The sequence below is a fragment of the Phalaenopsis equestris genome, unplaced genomic scaffold, assembly GCF_001263595.1.
Source record: "Phalaenopsis equestris unplaced genomic scaffold, ASM126359v1 Scaffold000834, whole genome shotgun sequence".
Taxonomy (NCBI): domain Eukaryota; kingdom Viridiplantae; phylum Streptophyta; class Magnoliopsida; order Asparagales; family Orchidaceae; genus Phalaenopsis; species Phalaenopsis equestris.
Genome location: NW_018165274.1, coordinates 489,061 through 508,946, shown reverse-complemented (window position 1 = coordinate 508,946; position 19,886 = coordinate 489,061). Strand labels below are relative to the sequence as shown.

At 36.4% G+C, this 19,886-nt stretch overlaps 1 protein-coding gene across 1 annotated transcript in view; it reads left to right on the top strand.

Moving 5' to 3' along the window:
• Window positions 1–19,886, top strand: part of LOC110031494 (bifunctional aspartokinase/homoserine dehydrogenase 1, chloroplastic-like) — a gene marked incomplete at its 3' end in the record, with an annotated part of 76,955 nt that overhangs the window by 15,153 nt on the left and 41,916 nt on the right. Inside the window, 1 exon segment of the mRNA XM_020734715.1 lies at window positions 5,534–5,601. Coding sequence (XP_020590374.1) covers window positions 5,534–5,601 — 68 coding nt within the window.

The window sequence follows — 19,886 nt, the reverse complement described above, 5'->3', positions numbered from 1 at the left end:
TATATATATTAATAATTTTATTATAATGGTATGTCTAACGCGCGTCTCTGTCTTATACTTTCAACGATGGATGCGTCCTGTGTCCATGTTCGTATCGTGTCGTGTCCATATCCGTGCAACATAGATTGGATGTTTTCATTTAACAGTGTGAAATATTTGTGTAATCAAAATATATTTGTTTACGAGCTTGCATCAACTTAATTTTTATGTGTTCATTTGCTCGTAAATGGTAGGCTATAACATGCATTCAACAATATGAAGATTTTACCCTAATTGTAATCATCAATTTACTTTACATATATGTACATATGCAAAAATTTAAATAAAATTTGCTCTCTGTGTTAAAATTTATGCATCTCTTCCAAACAATTTAACTTTTTTAATTGAAGACTCAATTCTTTTTTTTAAAACAATTACAAATTATTTCTCATAAAAGTATAAATCTACCATTCTGATTATAAATTGAATTTTCTGTTCAAAAAATATGAAAATCTATATCTAAAATGAAAAATATTAAATTTCTTACCTTTTTTTCCATTTTCTCCTTCCCTTCTCTTTATTTCCTTTTCTTCTCCTATTATCTTTTTCTTCCCTTTCCCCCAGGCTGCTCTATGTTTTGGTCTTCCTGTAGCTCACAGGAAGAAGACTTATGAGATGAGACAATTAATGACACATGTTTTATATATCTTTATATGTATATACATATATATAATTATATAATATTATATATAAATTTATTAACATGTATATAATTATATAATATTATATATAAATTTATTAAAGCATATCACCACGTAACAATTGATGCTTGCCTTTCTACTTTCCCCTAATGGTGCTATAGCGCATGAACAAAAAAATTAAATAAAAATTTTAGGTTTAATTAAAACTGAAATTAATTCCAGAACTTTCTCATCTTAAAGAATTAACATTAATTCTATATATTAAAATGATAATTTTGAAGAGCAGACTACAATAGAATGATTTATGATGATTTTCAAAATAGTTAAAAATTTGGTTATAATTTATTTGGGTTTTATTTTGAGCTCGTACCTTATCAGAATAGGTATGACAAAAAGATTTTATGGAAGGGAGAAAATTTATGAAATGAGTTGTATGGCAAATATGATATAAATAAGTAGTAGGGGCTTGTTTAGTGTTATCTGTTAATGATTTCAAGTCATGGTCTTATTGGAGATCATGGTTGGATTTTTTCCTACTTTAATAAACTTAAATGATACAGTTTGTGCACAGTTTTTAGTTACAAGATTTTGAGCTACGTGAATGACAAGATGAAAATATCATCAAATTTATTTTCAATTTAGAAATTCTCTCTCTAAAGATGAGCTTGATTGAAGAAGGCGGGCTTCATAAAAAATGACTTTCATTAAAGGGAGGAGTTTTTTTGTGAGAGGATGATAACACTTGTACTATTTTTGTGTGATGACATATTCGATGAATATGTGTATAAGAGCCGTTGGATTACATTTTCTCATGTGTTTTTAATAGATATAAACACAGGCAATGCATCTAATAAGGCATTCATTAGATGGTCATAGTTGGTGGATATTACATTTCACTGTATGATAAGTGGCGGATGGCAATCAATGAGGAATGTTGTACACTCAGTTGTTCTTCTTATAACGGGGGCCAACAATTGATCGATAAGGCTTGCATTAGGTGTCGGTGTTTGGGGGGCGTCACTTGTCATAGCCAATTGACATAAGGTGTTGGCAACACCAGGCACCAAAGTCGGTCAATGGATGGTGTTTGGCGACGATGATAGCAAGCATTACCATTGTTTGACAGACACTACTTGACGATGGCAACAATAAGTGTTTGGTCGTGCTATGACAAACGTCACTGCTGTTTTTCAACCAATGTTGAGGTTTGCAACAATGTTGGTTTTGTCTAGTTTAGTGTTGGCAACAGAGCCCAAAAAATCCCTAGGTTCTGAAGAGTCTCCGCCAAAACTCCTTGGCTGTGTAAAGATAAATGATATTTATAGATCTCTGGTGGAGTTATTTTGGTCCTTTCTATAAAAAAATAAGCATACTCAATTGGGCATTTTGAATTGATCACCTTTGGTCATTTGTTGTTTTTAAATATCATATTGTCTTAATGAACTCAAAATTAAACAATCTCTGTTTTATTAAGTTTTGTTATTGAACCACTTTGTTCAGAATATAAGATTGTTAAAGTTAGAGTCTAGATTTTTTTGAACTCAAATTACAAAGTTTTTCGACCAAAGATTTATAAATTGCATCAATATCAATGTTTGATCAGACGAATTTTTTGGTGGCATGGCATATCAACAATAATGTACAAAACTATGTTGAAGAACTTGATTATGATGCCTAGATAGGAAATGTCTGCAATGTGTTGGATTCATGTTTGCATCTAACTATTGGTGATGGAAAGAAGGTAATAATCCAAGTCAAACATATGCAATAAAAGTAGGATAGAAGTAAGGACAATTGTCATGGTTGTAGAATTTTTAAAGTTGAACTCCTTAGAGGTGGGAGGGTTCTAATTATGATTATATGTACACTACGGCCTGTACTTTAGTATTTAATCTTCATCATTGTAGATGAAAATACTGTAGCTTCATTAAATTGGTCAGTTGTGGTTTGGATCCAGATGCACTACATTTATTATTAGCACTTAGAATATTTATGATATTGACGTGGGAGCATCAATACCAGTGACTTCCATATTATTTTACAATTCATTTTTTATGTGTTTTTCTATTTGGACGGCAAACTTGTGGTAAGGGAGGTCTTAATTCTTTTAAACGGAGCTGTTTTGTATATATGGGCAGATTTTGGTTTTAGAATTGTGATTTTTTTTTTTCTGTTTTGGGAAGGTTGGGCTACCCGTTCATCTTCCTTGCATCTACATCATAGAGTTGGCAGCCCAGGTGGTGTCTTACCACTTGTATTCTTGTGCTTCATTTACATCATTAATATTACCTTCGCTGTTCTTTGCCTCAACAATTCTTTTTCAGCAATTCTTGATTGCTGTTTTGCTGAAATTCTACGCTCATATTCCTTGCCGATATCATTTTTGGTATTGAAGTTTTGGCTTTTTGATCTCAATTCTTGCTATCATTCTCGGTGGGCCGCTGAACCGGTATTCCTGGTGCTTCTTGGAATCAACATGACTTCTAATTTCTTGTTTCTTCCCTGTTGATGTCCAATTTCTGAAAGAGGCAGTTTTTAGTCTTCTTGTTTTTCACCACTGGGTTTTTCTACAATTCTTCCTCTCGGCTGCTCTTTCATCCTCTCCTTCCTTTCCTCTTCAACTTATTTTCAAAAACAACATTCTTTCTTCCTTTCTTGGGTTCCCTAGCCTTTCTTTTGTTTGTTGTCCAGCAATTCCAGATTTTTGTTCACAGATTGCTGTTCTCAAATTCTAGATTTCCCGAGGTTTGGACTTTTCTATTTGCTGCAGTTGGCAAAAATTCTAGTCCAAATTGTCTCCAATATGGTCGTTCTTGTTGTTTTCCTTGTTTCGATTTGTGGTTTTCTAATGAAACAACATGCCACTATGAAGAAATGTTTCATGATCCAATCAAGAATTCGTTATGGATGGTTTACAATGGAGATTTGATGTCATCAAGAAAGAACAACTGTTTTTGAACAACAAAAATTGGAAGAATATAAGGTTGATCAAGAAAAACAAAATTCTTAGGAAGAAGATGAAAACCCATTTCATAAAGAATTCTCAAGTTCTGATGGATTTTAAGGTCTTGTTTTGGAATCATCGTGGATATATATATAATCAACCCTTGTATGACAAGAAGAAATGCGTTGGAATTCCTAATGTGAAAAGTTCATGCGACGATGTTTGGCAACACTAGCGGATTTTATTGCAGATAACATTCAAATTAAAAGGATTTCTTCTGTTACTAGTGAGTTATATCTTTCTTTAACCTTTAGGCAGTCCAAATTATCGTTGGATGATCAGTTTGATAATGATGGCAAGAAGATGGTCTCTAAGCGTATTAACTCCAGCTTGGTTGATATTTTTGGTCAAACAGCCATGGTTGCAACTGCAACTACACAAAATTCAGCCAAATCTGAATTTAGCATTGTTGATGCAAATAATTCAGCTCCTGGTGGAACTGCAATTATTCAAATCGGTTCTAGTTGGGATTGGAATGTTGAGGACAAAGGAATTGGTATAGACATCCAATCACTTCATATAGAGATTGGAGGTGGTAATTTTGATGCAATGAGAGGTATTGGATATGTTAAAAAACCACTTCACCGTAAGCTTTGGGAAAATTTGGACTCCAGAGAGTGATTTGGTGGTGATCATAGGATAATATCATGTATGGAAACAAATGCAGAGCTATTGGTTTTTACTGTTCTTGTCAAGGAGCTGAAGCCCAAGGATTTGAGGCTGCGCTAACATCAGATGGTAAGTAAGAGAAAGTTAAATGCGGTAGTGATGAATCTAGAATGATGGAGAAACTTGCACATTTCCAGAATAGTGTTGATCCGGTGGATGTAGTAGCTTGGACATATACTTGGATCACTTAGCTTGGACATATATTTGGATCACCGATCTTGACCTACCTGGGTATTAGAATGACTATCTTTTTCAATGTCTCCGAGTCGGAATTGGAGACCCAAGCCGAATCTTCTCCAATCTAGGGAGAAATGATGTGGGAGCGTCAGTATTAGTGCACACATTATGTTATAGGTAAGTTTGTTAGTTTTAGTTCTTTTTTTTGTGTTTTTCTATTTGGACGGCAATCTTGTAATAATGAGGGTCTTAGTGCTTATAAATAGAGGCTGTTTTGTGTATAGGGACAGATTTTAGAATCGTGAGTTTCTTTCTTTTGGTAAGGTTGGGCTATCCGTTCATCTTCTTTGTAGCTGTATCCTAGAGTTGGCAACCCAGGTGGTGTCTTGTCGCAGATATTCTTTGGCTTCTCTTACATCAATAGAATTCCTTTTTCCATTCTTTGCCTCCAGAATTCTTCTCAGCAATTCTTGATTGCTGTTTTGCTGGAATTCTACCTCATATCCCTTGCTCGTATCACATATGCTATAGAAATATTTTTTCCCATGTTGCTTGCAATATGTGTCTTTAATTGAACCTGTTCATTAGTTGCATTTCTCTTTTTGAGTTGCCATTTGTGGAACGAATTACCATTTTTATTGGCTTACAAGTCAATTCACTTTCTTGTACATATTCAAGGTCTTAATTTGAATTTGACTGGTTGCCTCATCCCTACATGCTTGCCCAATTTCAATTCTCTCTTAGCAGCGGTCTTTTTGGAGGATGTAAACTGCCAGGAAAGTACACGGTAGTATTGCCATTGATATTATTTTGGAAGTTTTTTTTTTCTTATTGCTTTTCATCTTTAGCTTAATTGGATTAATAAACAATTTATCACCATATGGTATTCTTTCACGAAAAGTAGCTTCAGTACTTCGTTGGCTGCTTTCCCTTGTTTTATTCCATTGTCATGATAACTTTATTATTTGTTCAGCAATTTTCTAAGCTTCTTTTAACAATTCAGGATAGGATGTTCTTCTAAGAGGGTAAAAAGGGCCATCTCAAATAACCATATCTTTGCTTCCATTGCAGGTATCTTACTTTTTGATTAGTTCTTGAAACCTGGGTTTTATGTCTGTTAGCTGTGCACTTATATTTATCAGGAAGTATTATTTTATTTTGTTTTTTTTATGATTTGAAATTTTCTTGTGCTCTGCTTACGATGCTCACCTGTTCCTAGTTTTTTTTGGTATATTTGCTATTTACCTTGTAAGCATATGCATGGATAAATGATGCATAGGTGTGAGCATCTGCAATTGTGTAAGTTACTCAAGCACACAAACACCGTTCTAAGACTCCTAGAAGGTGTGAGAGAATACAAGAAATGGATAAGTAAGTTGTAGGAGGGGTAAGGAAAGCGCGGCGAATGATGGCGGCTGAGTTCTAGCGTGAACAATGGCCGGGCGGTGAACCGGAAGCTAAAAATAGCAGTTTTCTGTTGCCAAACAGCCGTTTTCTGCTGTCAAACAGCAGTAGCAGCGAGCAAAGACGGCGGGATTGCTGAAAACAGAGGTTAGATGGCCAAAAAATGATGTACAAATGGCTAGGGGGATCCACCACCTGTTCTTGAGCAAGCTACAGACACACCACTTGCAAAGGAAGGTCCTAAAATTCTCTGGAGAACATAAATTAGAGCAAAATCTCCAAAATACATAAAATCATTCTAAATCTTAAATCAGCTAGAATGCAATATATTAAAAGTTTCCGAATAGAAAATAATCTAATTAGAAATAAAGAAATAGAAAAAATGATTAGAAAGAAAATAAATCTGCTGAAAATAAGGAAAAAAGGCTGCTTCTATTCAGGCCCCCGATTGTTGGGCTTCCTGTGATATCATGGAATTGGGGATTCCGGGAGTTTCCTGCACCGTTTAATGCAGTCTTAGTGTTAAAATTACAGTCACAACTCATTTTGTAAGTATGCAAATTTATTGCAATATTATCAACTTTCCTAAAGATGATCTGCCGAAGTATGATCCTAACTCAACTAATAGGTCCGGAGTTCAATGGGAAATCGAACAGCTCTCCACAAGAACTGAATCTGCTTATTCAAATGAATCTATAAACTTAATCATTATGACATGGTTAATCACATAGGATGGAAATGGAATTTGGTCCAAGATTAAGGCTCGGTGGAGATTGGGCATAGAGTTTTGCGAAGGATTCATGCATGTTTTGTATCAATGAACGGTTGATGTGCTTATAAGGAAGATGAGAATAATCCTGAAAAAGTAGCATTTTGACCTATTGGATCAGTTGAACTGTTTTCTTATTTGTTGTTAACATCTAATTTGCACCCGAGGCCGAATAAACTACTGCTAATGTGAATCATTATAATTCTAGTATGTTTTAGCTGCATTTGGGATTGCAAAAAGTTCGTAGAAGCCTTCAGAATTTATTTTTTGCAGGTGAAGGTCTAAACATGGGCTGTAAGGCTATTGTATAATGCAAGCATGTGTAAATGCAAAACTATCTTCTATGATGAGAAAATGCCAAACAACATCTATGTTGATATGCATATGATTTGGGAAACCGTGGGTCCGCTATTATTACATTTGAGGGAAGAAATCATTCCCTTAATTACCCATTGTTTTGTTTTATTTCTTTTCTTTCTTATCATTATCATTATGTCATGATGATTTGAATTTTCCTCTAATTATAAGAGGGTTAGTCTGAGAGATGTGTATATATGGAAAAGAGAGAGTTTTTCTCCTCCTAAAATTCACATGGTATCAGAGCTAGGGGCCAAACAGTAGATCATCCTGCAGCCGCCAGCCAACTTGCAAGCCATCCCCAGCTCCTTGCTCCCTCTCCCCGTTGGATCACAATCGCGACCCTTGCTGGAATCTTTATTGCGCGCTCATGCGATTTTCTCCTTCTAGTTGAAATCATTGACGCAGTTTTCACTCTTTGCCGAAAATCATCATTAGGTCTGTGCAGTTTTGTCCCCGTCAATAGAAGTAGTAGGCACTTGTGATTTTTCTCTCTCAATGTGTTGTGTGTGGCAATCCCAACTCTAATGATAGGCAACCCATCTCTTTGGCACAAATCCATGTGGCGGCGACAAACAATTTCTCTCATATCCCTTGCGGCGATAGATACTTTTTCTCTGTAGTGGAAATCCTGTGTCATCAATAGATAGTTTGCACAGATCCTGGACAATTTCTCTCTTCATTATGACGAGCAAATATTGCATGAAAGCTACTTCTTCCTTTTCAAAAGTTACTTTGAATTTGAACCTAGGATGCCGTGCTCTACAGCGTCTAAATTCTCTTCCTGCATGATCAATCATAAGCTGCATGACAATAATCATCTAAAGTATTCCCAATCGGTGTGGTAAAAGAAAAGATGATCATCTCACCGAGAAAAATACAGCATCATAATTTAATGATCCTAAACATCAGACATGGAAAATTCAAGATGACATGGTGATGTTATGGCTTGTCAACTCTATCACGGAAATTGGAGAAAACATCCTCCTATACGAAACAACAAAAGAAATTAGGGATGTTGCAAGGGAAACATTTTCGAGTGTTAATAACACCTCTATGTTGTTTGATATTGAAACTAGATTACATGACCTACGAAAGGGTGCGGTTGAATGCTACTCAATACTTCAATACTCTCTCCAAATATTGCCTTCAACTAGATATGTATGAAACATACACATGGAGGTGCGCACAAGACTGCTCTTTACGAAATCATTGTTGAACATAAGAAAGAGTTTTACGTTCCTTCTAGGACATAACAAAGAACTAGATGAAGTTAGCAAAAGCATCATGGTATCAAATCCACTTCCCTCAATTCGTGAAGCCATTGTTGAAGTATAAAGGGAAGAGTGCAGAAAGAAACTCATGATGATTGTTATTTCCACTATATCAAAATTTGACAACTCGGCTTTATATAATCACAGAACATCTCAAGATGATGGGAAAAATCAGGTAAACGCAACATCAAAAGACGATAAGCCTCATGAACATAGTCCATTCGGTAAGGAACAACTTGAAACTCTCCAAAGTCTTCTGTAACAATATTTTCAGCCTTTTACCATTCTTTTAGCACATCAATATAGTCTTCCATTTGTTCTTATTACTCTCAACAAGCTCAATTAGCCTTGGATGGTGGACTTTGGAGCATTTGATTGATTACAAAACATTTGATATCATTGTTTTCCAATCGTTCCATTCTTGCTAGCACCATGTTCAAATGACCTCTTTTTCATCTGCGGAAGGAAGAGAAAGTGTGAATTTTACAAAGGGTCTTATTCTTAAATCCGTGCTTTATTTGTAAACTTAATTGTAATTTAATGTCTATCAGTAAATTTACTCGTGATATGAATTGTGGTACTAAATTTTATATTAATTTTAGTGAATTTCACGTGATAAACTTGAGAAAGGTGATTGACATTGCTGACATGCATCATTGACTCATTTGCTCACTAGGACTCCCATTTCAAAATGACCATCTCATCACTCATAATCCTTTGAGTCGAGTTTTATATCTAAGTCTATTTCTCACATGAGTCAATTTAGGTGATGATATTTTCTCCTCGAGCATTGCAGTTTCTTTATATTGAAAAATTATATCTCTATTTATTTTTTAATAAAAAAGCCCAGTGTGCGAAACTTGCAAACTTGCTAAATATACTTAACAAGTGTACCCAAGCCTAAAATATAAACTAGCACATCCGAACTTGCTAAATATACTAGTGTACCCAAGCCTAAAATATAAACTAGCACATCCATTTTCCATAGTTTATAGTGATATTTGGGTGCCCTTAAAAATAAAAAAAATACAAATATGACTAGGTGGTTCTTGTGTCATTTATTGTTGATTACACCAGAACTAATTGGACCTTTCTCTTGAAGGAAAAATGTGAAACTGCTAGTATATTTGAAATTTTCCATAATATGATCCTCACCCAATTTTAGACCAAAATTGAAATTCTAAACTAATTGGACTTTTCTCTTGAAGGAAAAATGTGAAACTGCCAGTATATTTGAAATTTTCCATAATACGATCCTCACCCAATTTTAGACCAAAATTGAAATTCTCAAAACCGATAATGCAAAAAACTACTACAACTCCACTCTCGTTCCTTATCTATCCAAATATGATATAATTTATATAAGTTCTTGTGCTGACAATCCAACAAAACGGTGTGGCTGAGAGGAAGGGCAAACATCTCAAAGTGATTCGTTCACTTTTATTCACTAACACTGCACTCAAATACTTTTGGGGATGCAATTTTCATATCCACTTATCTCATAAATAGGATCCCTACAAAGTGTTAACCTTTAGCAAACCTTTAAACACTCATAAAATCCTACTCTCACATTCAGTTCTATACCCTAATCTACCATTAAAATATTTATTTGCATAACTTTTGTTCATCTACATCAACCACATCAGATCAAACTTGATCCCAGATCAATCAAATGGTTCTTTGAGGGCTAATCGTCAAATGAAAAGAGGTATAAAAATTACTCTCAAGTACCATAAAAATTTTTCAACTCCATGGATGTCATCTTCTTTGAAAATCAATCATATTATCCCAAATCTAACATTCAGGGGGAGACATTCAGGGGGAGAGTTCTAACATTCAGGGGGAGAGTTTAAGAGAATATCAGATTTAGGGTACAATTCTGGAACCTCAAGCTCACCTTCTTCATATGATGAACCCACTTTTGTCCCATTATCACAAATCAACCTGAAAATGCACTTAATACTCCACTAAATTCTCTCGCAGCTCCCACCAAGAATCAAGAACTTTGTGGGTACATCTAAAAGAAAAAATCTAGTGCATATGTAAGGCATAATATGCAAATCATAAATGCAAATTTTGGAACCAACTCCACATACCCTAAGTATTCACATAGAGGCTGGGTTAACACATCAGGAGCACCAAGGGGAATAAGGAGCACAAGAATGCACAAAACATATGATAGAAGAATTTGTGACCTATGAAAAATTATCATCCTCTTACAAATTTTTTGTTCAAAATTCGGATAGTGTGCGGGTCCCAAATTCAATTCGAAACTCCTTATCCATTCCTACTTGGGAAAAGATTGTGGAAGAAAGATTTTTGCCCTTAAAAAGAATGGTACTGGATCACGAGAACTTTATTACCTGGAAAAAGAGATGTAGGGTATAAATGGCTATTCACTATTAAATACACAGTAGATGGGAGCATAGAGAGTTTCAAGGATAGAACTGTAGCAAAAAAAAATTACTTAGCCCTATGGGATCGACTATTAAGAGATAATTGCACTAATGGCGAAACTCAACACACTATGAGTGTTATTATCATTGTTTGTTAATCAGGATTGGTTTTTACGTCAGATAAACAAGAAAAATGCATTTCTTAATGGGAATTTTGAGGAATAAGTGTATATTGAGATGCTTCTAGGATTAAAAAAACTCAAACAATAAGTCAGTGTGTAAACAAAAAAAATCATTGTATGAGTTGAAACAATCTTCCAGAGCATAATTTGAAAGGCTCACCAAGACTGTTCTTGCCAATAGGTAGTATCAGTGTCAGACTAACCCCACTTTGTTTGTGAAATTAAAACAAGAACTTATTCTATATGTAGATGACATTATTCTTACAGTCAATAATATAAGGGAACTTGAAATAATCAAAAGAATAATGGTATCTGAGTTTGAGATTAAAAATTTTGAGATTTTAAGATACTTTCTGAGAATAGAAGTAACTAGATCCAAAGAAGGCATTGCCATATCCAAAAAAAAAATATATTCCTGATTTATTAAATGAGACAATAATGTTGGGATTCAAACTAACAGATACTTTTATGGATCCCAATCGGCGAGCATCAAAAGGAGAGGATAACTCCTCGGTTGAAAAAAGGGAGATATCAAAGACTTTGTGGGGAAACTTATTTATTTGTCACATACAAGACCTGATATTTCCGTTTCTGTGAGTGTAGTAAGTCAACATATGAACGATCTAAATGAAAATCATTTAGAAGTTATCCTTTGAATATTGAGGTACCTAAAGATTATTCCAGGACGTGGATTGATATTCAAAAAAACTACGAACCGTGACATTGAAATCTACATTGATGATAGCTGTGCAGGAGAACTTATTGATAAATGATCTACCACGTGTTACTGAACATTTGTATGGGGTATCTTGGTTATTTGTAGAAGTAAAAAATAATCTGTGGTGGCAAGAAGCAGTGCAAAATTTGAGTTATTATGTCATGACCTTAGGAATTTGTGATAGGATGTGGCTAAAGAACTATTGATAGAATTTTATATGAAGAACCAAAACATTATTAAGATGTTATCGGTGGTCAATCAATCATTAATATCTCAAAGAATTCAGTACACCATGATCGAACCAAACATATAATGATCGATAGATACTTCATCTCTAAGAAAATCAATGGAGGGGTTCAATTAATCTATATCCCAACTCAGCAGATTGCTGACATTCTTACCAAGGCTTATTATTAGCACTTTTTTAGTGATCCCAAAAGGAAGTTTGGGATGTCTAACATATGCAACCCAACTCGAGTGGGAGTGTTGATATGCACCTGATTTGGGAAAAATTATTCTCCCTTAATTGTCTATTATTGTGCTTTTCTTTCTTTCCTTTTTATCTTGATGATTTGAACTTCCCTCTAATTGTAAGAGGGTTAATATATATATATATATATATTGTAATGACTCTCTTATCCTACTGCGGGGTTTACACTTCTCGGCGGAAGAAGAAGCCTGGGGCTCACTTCAACTTGGAAACTTAATGGATGATATTTTTGTGATTCCTGACAATGACACGACTCTTCAAAATATGTTATCTGGTTCTGCTCCTAAAACTAGAAGAAGAGGCAGGACTAAACTGACTCGTCCCTAGCTACTGTTTTGTGCATGTTTTAAATTTATTTTTTAATTTTATTGAGTCTATCTGTACCTTTAATTGAAGTTTTTATGTTCTTGTATCGTATGAGTAGGGTGTCTCTTTGTGCTCTTCTCATACAACCTTTATATATTCTTTTCTAATTCAATAAAATTAGCCCTTGAGCTATATATTCAAAAGGAATGGTCAAGGGCTATGATACGAGCCCCCAACCACCCTCAATGTGTCTAACCATTCGATCTCGTGTTGTAAGGCCAATGCACTCAGGCGGGCTTGAACTCATGATCCCAAGGGACTTACGATTGACAACACAGCTGACAACCAAAGAGTCACGGCGAGCGACACATATATAATTATATATATTAATGAAAATGACAGTCAAGAGCTCTGCTAGGGTTTCAAATGCCTATTTCCGTCACCTATGATTTCGTCGCTCGGAGGAGAGGGCTCGTCCCTCGTCTCTGTCGTAGACTCTCTGCTTCCGCTCATCACTTTCTGCTTTGTCGGCTCGCGTCCTTTGACGTCAATGGTTCCATCTGCATCTCTTCGATTTCGACGACGACGTCCACAATTGCCGTTCCAGTCTGCGTCGTCTTTCCTTTGTTTCGACGCCAACTCTTGCCAATCCAAAAACATATAAAACTACACTTCGATTTTCTCCAAAAAATATCTTAACATTGCAGGCAAGTGAATGAAGTTACTCAAGAGGTCTTCTGATTTCGACTCTAATCATGAATCTCCTACTGTACCGGTATGGTTTAGTCTACCTGGTCTCAAGCTGCACTTTTTTCATCATCAGGTTTTTTACTCTATTGGGGCCATACTTGGGGACCCTATGAAGCTAGATCTACCCATTTTTAACCTAACCAGACCTTCTGTGGCCAGAATACTTGTGGAAAAAAATATTACTTTACCTGATGTTACTGAAGTCTTGTTGGGCACAACTCATAATGGATATTGACAACAAATTGTTATGAAACATAGACCTCCTCTTATTGTTCTCATTGTAAGATGTTTGAGCATACCCTTGATAAATATCATAAGCATCATAAGCTCCATCCTGATTTTATATCTAAAAATAAGTGAATATGGATGTGTTTAACCCATTGCTCTAGACATATTTATTCCACCTGGAGAGAAAACTACCATAGGACAAGATTTGGTGTCTGATTTAACTGCCCCTGCGGACCCCCCTGACAATACGGTTTTTGCGATTGATGTGATGCCAGATTGCACTGCTGGACAACCTACATTTTCAAACTCTATTGAAAACAGTACTGAAGGATCCTTACCTACAAAGGATAGTGTTCGGACTGATCATCAGGAGAACCTTACAGCTCCCCATCTTCAGGTGTAGAGGTGACAACTTATACTTCACATACACTAGAATCTATTTTGGGTACAACTGTTGGCAATCCTTCTACTACGGCTCTACCATCTCATCTGAACGAGCAACAATCTTCAGATGAGAAATGACAGGTTTATACTTCCAGGAGGAAGAAGAAGAATGGAGATTTACTTGAGCTAAGGAATCTAATGGATGATACTTGATGATACTTGGTTACTTCGGGTAATGACACACACCTCACCAATTTGTTAGATGGTTCCCTTTCGAGAACTGAGACAGAGGCAAAACTAATTTGAGTCGTCTCGATTGATCTTATACCTACAATTTCTTTTTTGGTTTTACTTTTTTGTGTGTTGTACCGTATGAGTTGGGTGCCTATTTGGGTCTGCTCATACAACCTATCTGTATCATTTTCCCTTTAATATAATTGCCCCGGGCTTTTTTTAAAATAAATAAATAAATAAATAAATAAATATATAATATATATATATATATATATATGAGGAAGTGTATATTTGTCCTCGTAAAATTCACAATAATATATGCAGGTCTAAATGCAAAACTATCATCCATGATGAGAAAAAGCCAAAAAACATCTTTGGTCCTCCTTTCTGCTCAGTAAAGGAACCTAATTTTTTACTTGCTGAGTCAGTTCTCTTTTCTTTAGACTGTAGCGAACTCTAATTTTGATTTACAAAACTTTCAAGAATATACTGGTGCAATTGAAGGTTAACCTGGTAAAATCCAACACTTGCCTATCTTATGCCACGCTGATAAATCTAAATAGTTTTTGGCATTGAATGCTCTAATTTCAATGGAGTTGCTGGCCTAATAATTGCCATTTGGTTTCCAAATTAAAAGTAAAAAAAAAGCTTTAAAGGGCAACTTGAACTTGAAACCTATAAGTTAGTGTAAAAGGTCCTAATAGTGACATCAATCTACGACTCCTAGAAGGTTTTTAGGAAGCGAATCTAGTAATGAGGTGGTTATGGAATAGCAAGAGAATGATAACATGCAAGGTTGGCATTTGAAAGGCGATAGGAGTAGTTTGACGGCTGTTCAGAATGGAAACAATTAAAAGAACCCCCAAAATGACAAGGTAAGAATGGCGAAGAGGTTCACCACCTATTTCTGAATAAGCTACATACACTCTACTTGTTAAAGAAAGATAATATAGCACTCCTTAGGGCAAAAATCAAAGATGTCAATGTCTAAAATACTTAAAACAAAATCAAAAGTCTGCCAAATCAAACAATAACAATATATACATAATTCACAAGCAAAATAAACTTAGTTTTAATTAAAATATAATTAAAAAAGAGGTTCACAAGGGGTTGACGACAACAATTGGTGGGACAAATTTAGCTACAACTCTTCAAGCATTCTTGTTTCACTTGCAGGATCGCAGGATCCCGTGATCTCGTAGGATTCTGTGATGCTGGATCGTGGAAAGTATGTGAAGGCATCATTCTCTGCCAGGAGAGACTTCTTCTTTTCAGGAAACACTTGAATTCTATTGTCTGATGTTTTTTTTTTCTTCCCATAAAATATCTATAAAGATTTTCAAAATAGCAGTTCACCACTCCTATTTGACCTTCTATGTGGGACCGTGCTACTAAATTGGACTAGAACTTAGTACCTACATTATCCCATCGAGCTTTCTAGAAATAGCTTAAAAATATTTCGCCTTAATCTGAAGTGATGACATGTTGGATCTCCCTCTGCAGTGACAATTAAGTAGGTAAACTGTTCATTTACAGATCTTGAAATCGCAGGGTAGCTGTCCACGGTCTGGTATTGGTTCCTCAAATTTTTAAAAACCAATTCTAGTCCCATTGGTGCTTCTCTCAAGGCTTGCAAAAAGATAGTTCATGACACAACATCTTCATATGAACGCCTATTATGTCGAACTCTTTTAAATGCAAGAGTATAATGTGTTTTCTATCTTTGGTGAAAAAATGTTTTTTTGTAGTTATCATGATTTGTGTAATGATCATATTGCTAAGGATGACTTAATATGACATGACATCCATAGGTACTACGTCGCACCAACTTGCTCATCAAGGATGACTTAATATGACATGACAAACATCCATAGGTACTACGTCGCACCAACTTGCTCATGGATTTTTCTCTAATAAAAAACTCTGCGAGATATCTTTTATCAATTATGATCTTATTTTCTTTCTTCAACCAAGACAGAATAAGGTTTGTTGCGCTTCTATTTGGCCAGATTTAACTTTTTGAATTTTTGGGTAGATGCCACATTCTCGCAATCTCATGTGTCAATGATAAAACTGCACACTTTTTTCCTTCATGGTGCAATGAATATAAAGAATATTATGGCAGAGCCAATGTTGCTCTCTCGTGGGCTTGGTTTGGGAATCTGTCGAATAACTTTCATCTCTCCCTCATTGGACGGAAGCATATACTTGTCTCTGACATTCTCTTTTTTTTTTCATTGACCTTTTCTTCAATTGTTCTATGTTGATATACTTTGTTGTTTTTTTTCTTCAAGAAAAAACTCTTGCTTCTTAGGGAAGGGAAAAAGAGGCCTAAGCATGGCAGATGCCGTACACTTGAGTGGCAAAGGATTGCTTCTGTGAGGCTCGACTCAACCTCGGAACGAAGTCGCTCGACCGACTCTTGACCCCCTCGAAAAGCGAGACCATACCTGTTTTACAAAGCGATCACTCTTTTATCTAGGCAATCAGATGTTCTGTGTCTAAAATCATGTAAGTTGAAGCATTTCGTACCTAAGACGGATTTGGGTGTGCTGATAGTGTTCTCCTTTCTCCACTCTAGACTGGTTTTTCCTCGGGCGGGGTCAATTTGGGTGCTTCAATGAGTGTTTTCTCTGTACCTGATATTGGGGTTAAACTCTGTTTGTAAGATAGGTGGCCACTGATGACTTTGTTGCTTCTTTACTTTCAATGCTAGGGCTCTACATCGAGTAAGGACCAATATAACAACCACACCACATTACCGATAGATAACTTCAGTCCTCCAAGGTATCTTGCTATTTTGTGCTCTTATGGTTCTAGTAACTTATTTTTCAGCATGTTTGATTAAATTCAGTTGTGTAATCCTCTACAAAAGATTCATTTTTGGCGTAGATTGTGACGTTTTATGAACATACATAGTTGGTAATGTGGGGAAAGAGTTACTTTGTATGTTTCTTTTTATTTTAAACCATCTATTGATCTTATTTTTTCCTTCCCGTTGTTGAAGGTGTTTCTAGTTCTCCCACCACAATAAACAATATTCTTTAATTCAATAGTGACTAGTTTTATCTTTTTGTCAAACGGAACACTCTTGTGCTCAAAGACCCGTTCCATTTTCTGGAGCCACTTAATAAACATGGCTTGGTTCTTGCGATCGTCAAAATCCAGTAAATTCAATTATACTCCAAATTCACCCTCTCTGTTGACCGTAGTTTTAGTGAGGTCTTAGTCTCATACTCCCAAAACACATAATCTAGCCTTAGGAGTTCGTTGTTGACCATCCTAGCAGACTAGTAATGAAGCCCACCTCCCATAGTACTTTGAGCCACTTCTTGACTCATTTTTGTGCAGGCCTCGCATGAGTAGTCCCAAACACTCAACTCTTAGTTGCAAGAGCTAGGGACTAACATGTAGAGGGTTCGAAAATGAGTTCCTGCAGGATCAGACGGTCATAGGATAACTCTCCATGACTCGGCAATGCGAACACCACAATTCACATATTGTACCGATTTTTAAGCTGAAGTCAATTTTCAAAATAACCTGTCACGACCTTTTTTAACTTGATCGCCGACGAACTTGTCCGGATGACCCCGGATGACGAAACATATCACGTCGGCGCGTTCAGAACGTCGACTTTAGCTAGAAGGGACACCCACATTATTATGGTTCCGTGTGCGAGCAATTAACACGAAAATCGATGCACATTTTTTTAATTAGTGGGGTACGGGCTCGGGCTGAACCCAGGTTTAACTCAAATTCGATTCGGGCTGAACTCGGGCCGAATAAGGGTTAAACGATTTTGAATTTCAAATTTCAAATTTCAAAATTCAAATTTTAAATAAGAAAATTTTGAATTTCAAATTTCAAAATTCAAATTTTAAATAAGAATTTGTCTTAATTATCAAGAAGTATGGACATGTTGAGGGCTTTTGTGATTCTGATTGGGCAAATTATGCTGATGAAAGACGTTCCACATCAGGATACTACATGTTTGTAGGTGACAACTTGGTCTCGTGGAGGAGGAAGAAATAGTCAATTGTAGCAAGATCTACAACAAAGGCACAATACAGGACCATGACAACTCCATCTTCCTCTCACGACGAGATTCAACTCCTCTCCTCGGCACCAAGTCTCGTTCGCTCGATCTAGCATGACTTTCCTCTGCATCGGAGCTCCGCTCGCCCCTTCCTCTCTTCTTTCCGTTTGATTGAACCTCCTCCTTCCTCTCGGCAGAAACCTGCACCGAAGCCCGTCGCTCTCCCTCTCTGCTGATCTTTCTTCACAGAGAAGCACCACATTCGCCCGCTTCGTCTCTCTCACTCGAGACCCTCGCCTTCCTTTAAAACTTGCCTAGAAACCTTCTCCCCCTCTAGTTCGCTTCTCTCTGACTCGAGACCCTCGCCTTCCTTTAAAGCTTGCCTAGAAACCTTCTCCCCCTCTAGTTCGCTTCTTCTTCTCTGCGTTGAAGACCCCGCGCGCTTCTCTTCCTCGCTCGACCGAACAGCTGTTCGGTTCGCCTCCGCCTTCTCTCTTCCTTGCCCGACCGAACAGCCGTTCGGCTCACCTACTCCCTCTCTCGCGACCACTCGATCCCGCCTCCCTCTTCTTCGCGTAGAAATTAAAGAAACCCTGCTCGCCTCCTTCTCTCTCGGTACCGAGACTCTTGCCTGTTGCGATTCTCCTGCTTGGCTCCATCTCGCCTGCCTGCTTTATTCCTCGCGACAGAAGCGCATCGATTTCTGCTTCGTGCGAGACTGCTCCTGCACGCTTCTCAGCTTGGTCTTCCTCTATAGCACCCGACGCTGAAGCTCCTCCGACATCCTCTGTTGCAGTCTCAAGGTAAGTTTGTCACTTGTTGTTAAGTCTTATCCAAAACCTAACAATCAATTGGTTGTTTACATATTCCTTTATACAGATTAAATTCTTCACCATTAGCTTTATCCTAATTGCTTTGGTTGGTTTTATGAGCTTCCCTTATCCATTGATACTACTCTTGATTATTTAAATTTGAGCTCTGTTGTTGGTTTTTATTGTGGAAAAATACGATAAGATTATTGGAAATGCACTTTTCTATGTTTAATTGATTATCTTTCTCTACTTTTGGTTATGTTTGTGGAGGAAGGTTTGGATTTGGATATCACAGAAAGAGGAAACATCAAGCAAAACTTGTTTTCATTCAACGATATGATTAATATATAACTGTTTCATACCATGCTTGGACTATTGAGATTGTTGGTAGGACGTGACTGAGAACTTAAAGTAAATATTTTTTATGATTTAAGCCTATGGAGGTTATTCATTTTTTTATGGTTAGATAACGTTTTGTAACCAGATTGATCTTATGTTTAGATTAAGACATTAATCTATGGGCCATCCATTACATATAATTAGAATGTTGTTCTTAAGTCACTTGAATAGAAGAAATCAAACGAAGGAGATGTGCTTTTTAATGGTGGCTCAGAGACATTAATGCTGCTTCATGATTTTGTTAAAATTCAAGAGGGGAATTTCCAAATTTGTAACACTCAATTTTTATGTATATGCGTATCCAACAGTCAAACTTCAATTCTTACACACATACCACTTTATCTCCTACTTGTTTACATATTTAACACCTTGTCGGCGGGGAAAAGGGTGGATGTTGGATTGGGGTAGGAGTCGCCCGTGAGAAGCTGTCGGTCACCGGGATCGAAATCCCGTCGCCTGCTTCAGAAGAAAGTTTTAATTTACATATAGATTTAAGTTTAAAATCAAATATGAAAATCAAACTGACCCCATATTTTTCATAGTTTAAATGAAAGAGCGTTTTACCTCAAATCCTGTATCTATCCCGAGGGATAAACACAAGACTTGAGGATGAGACA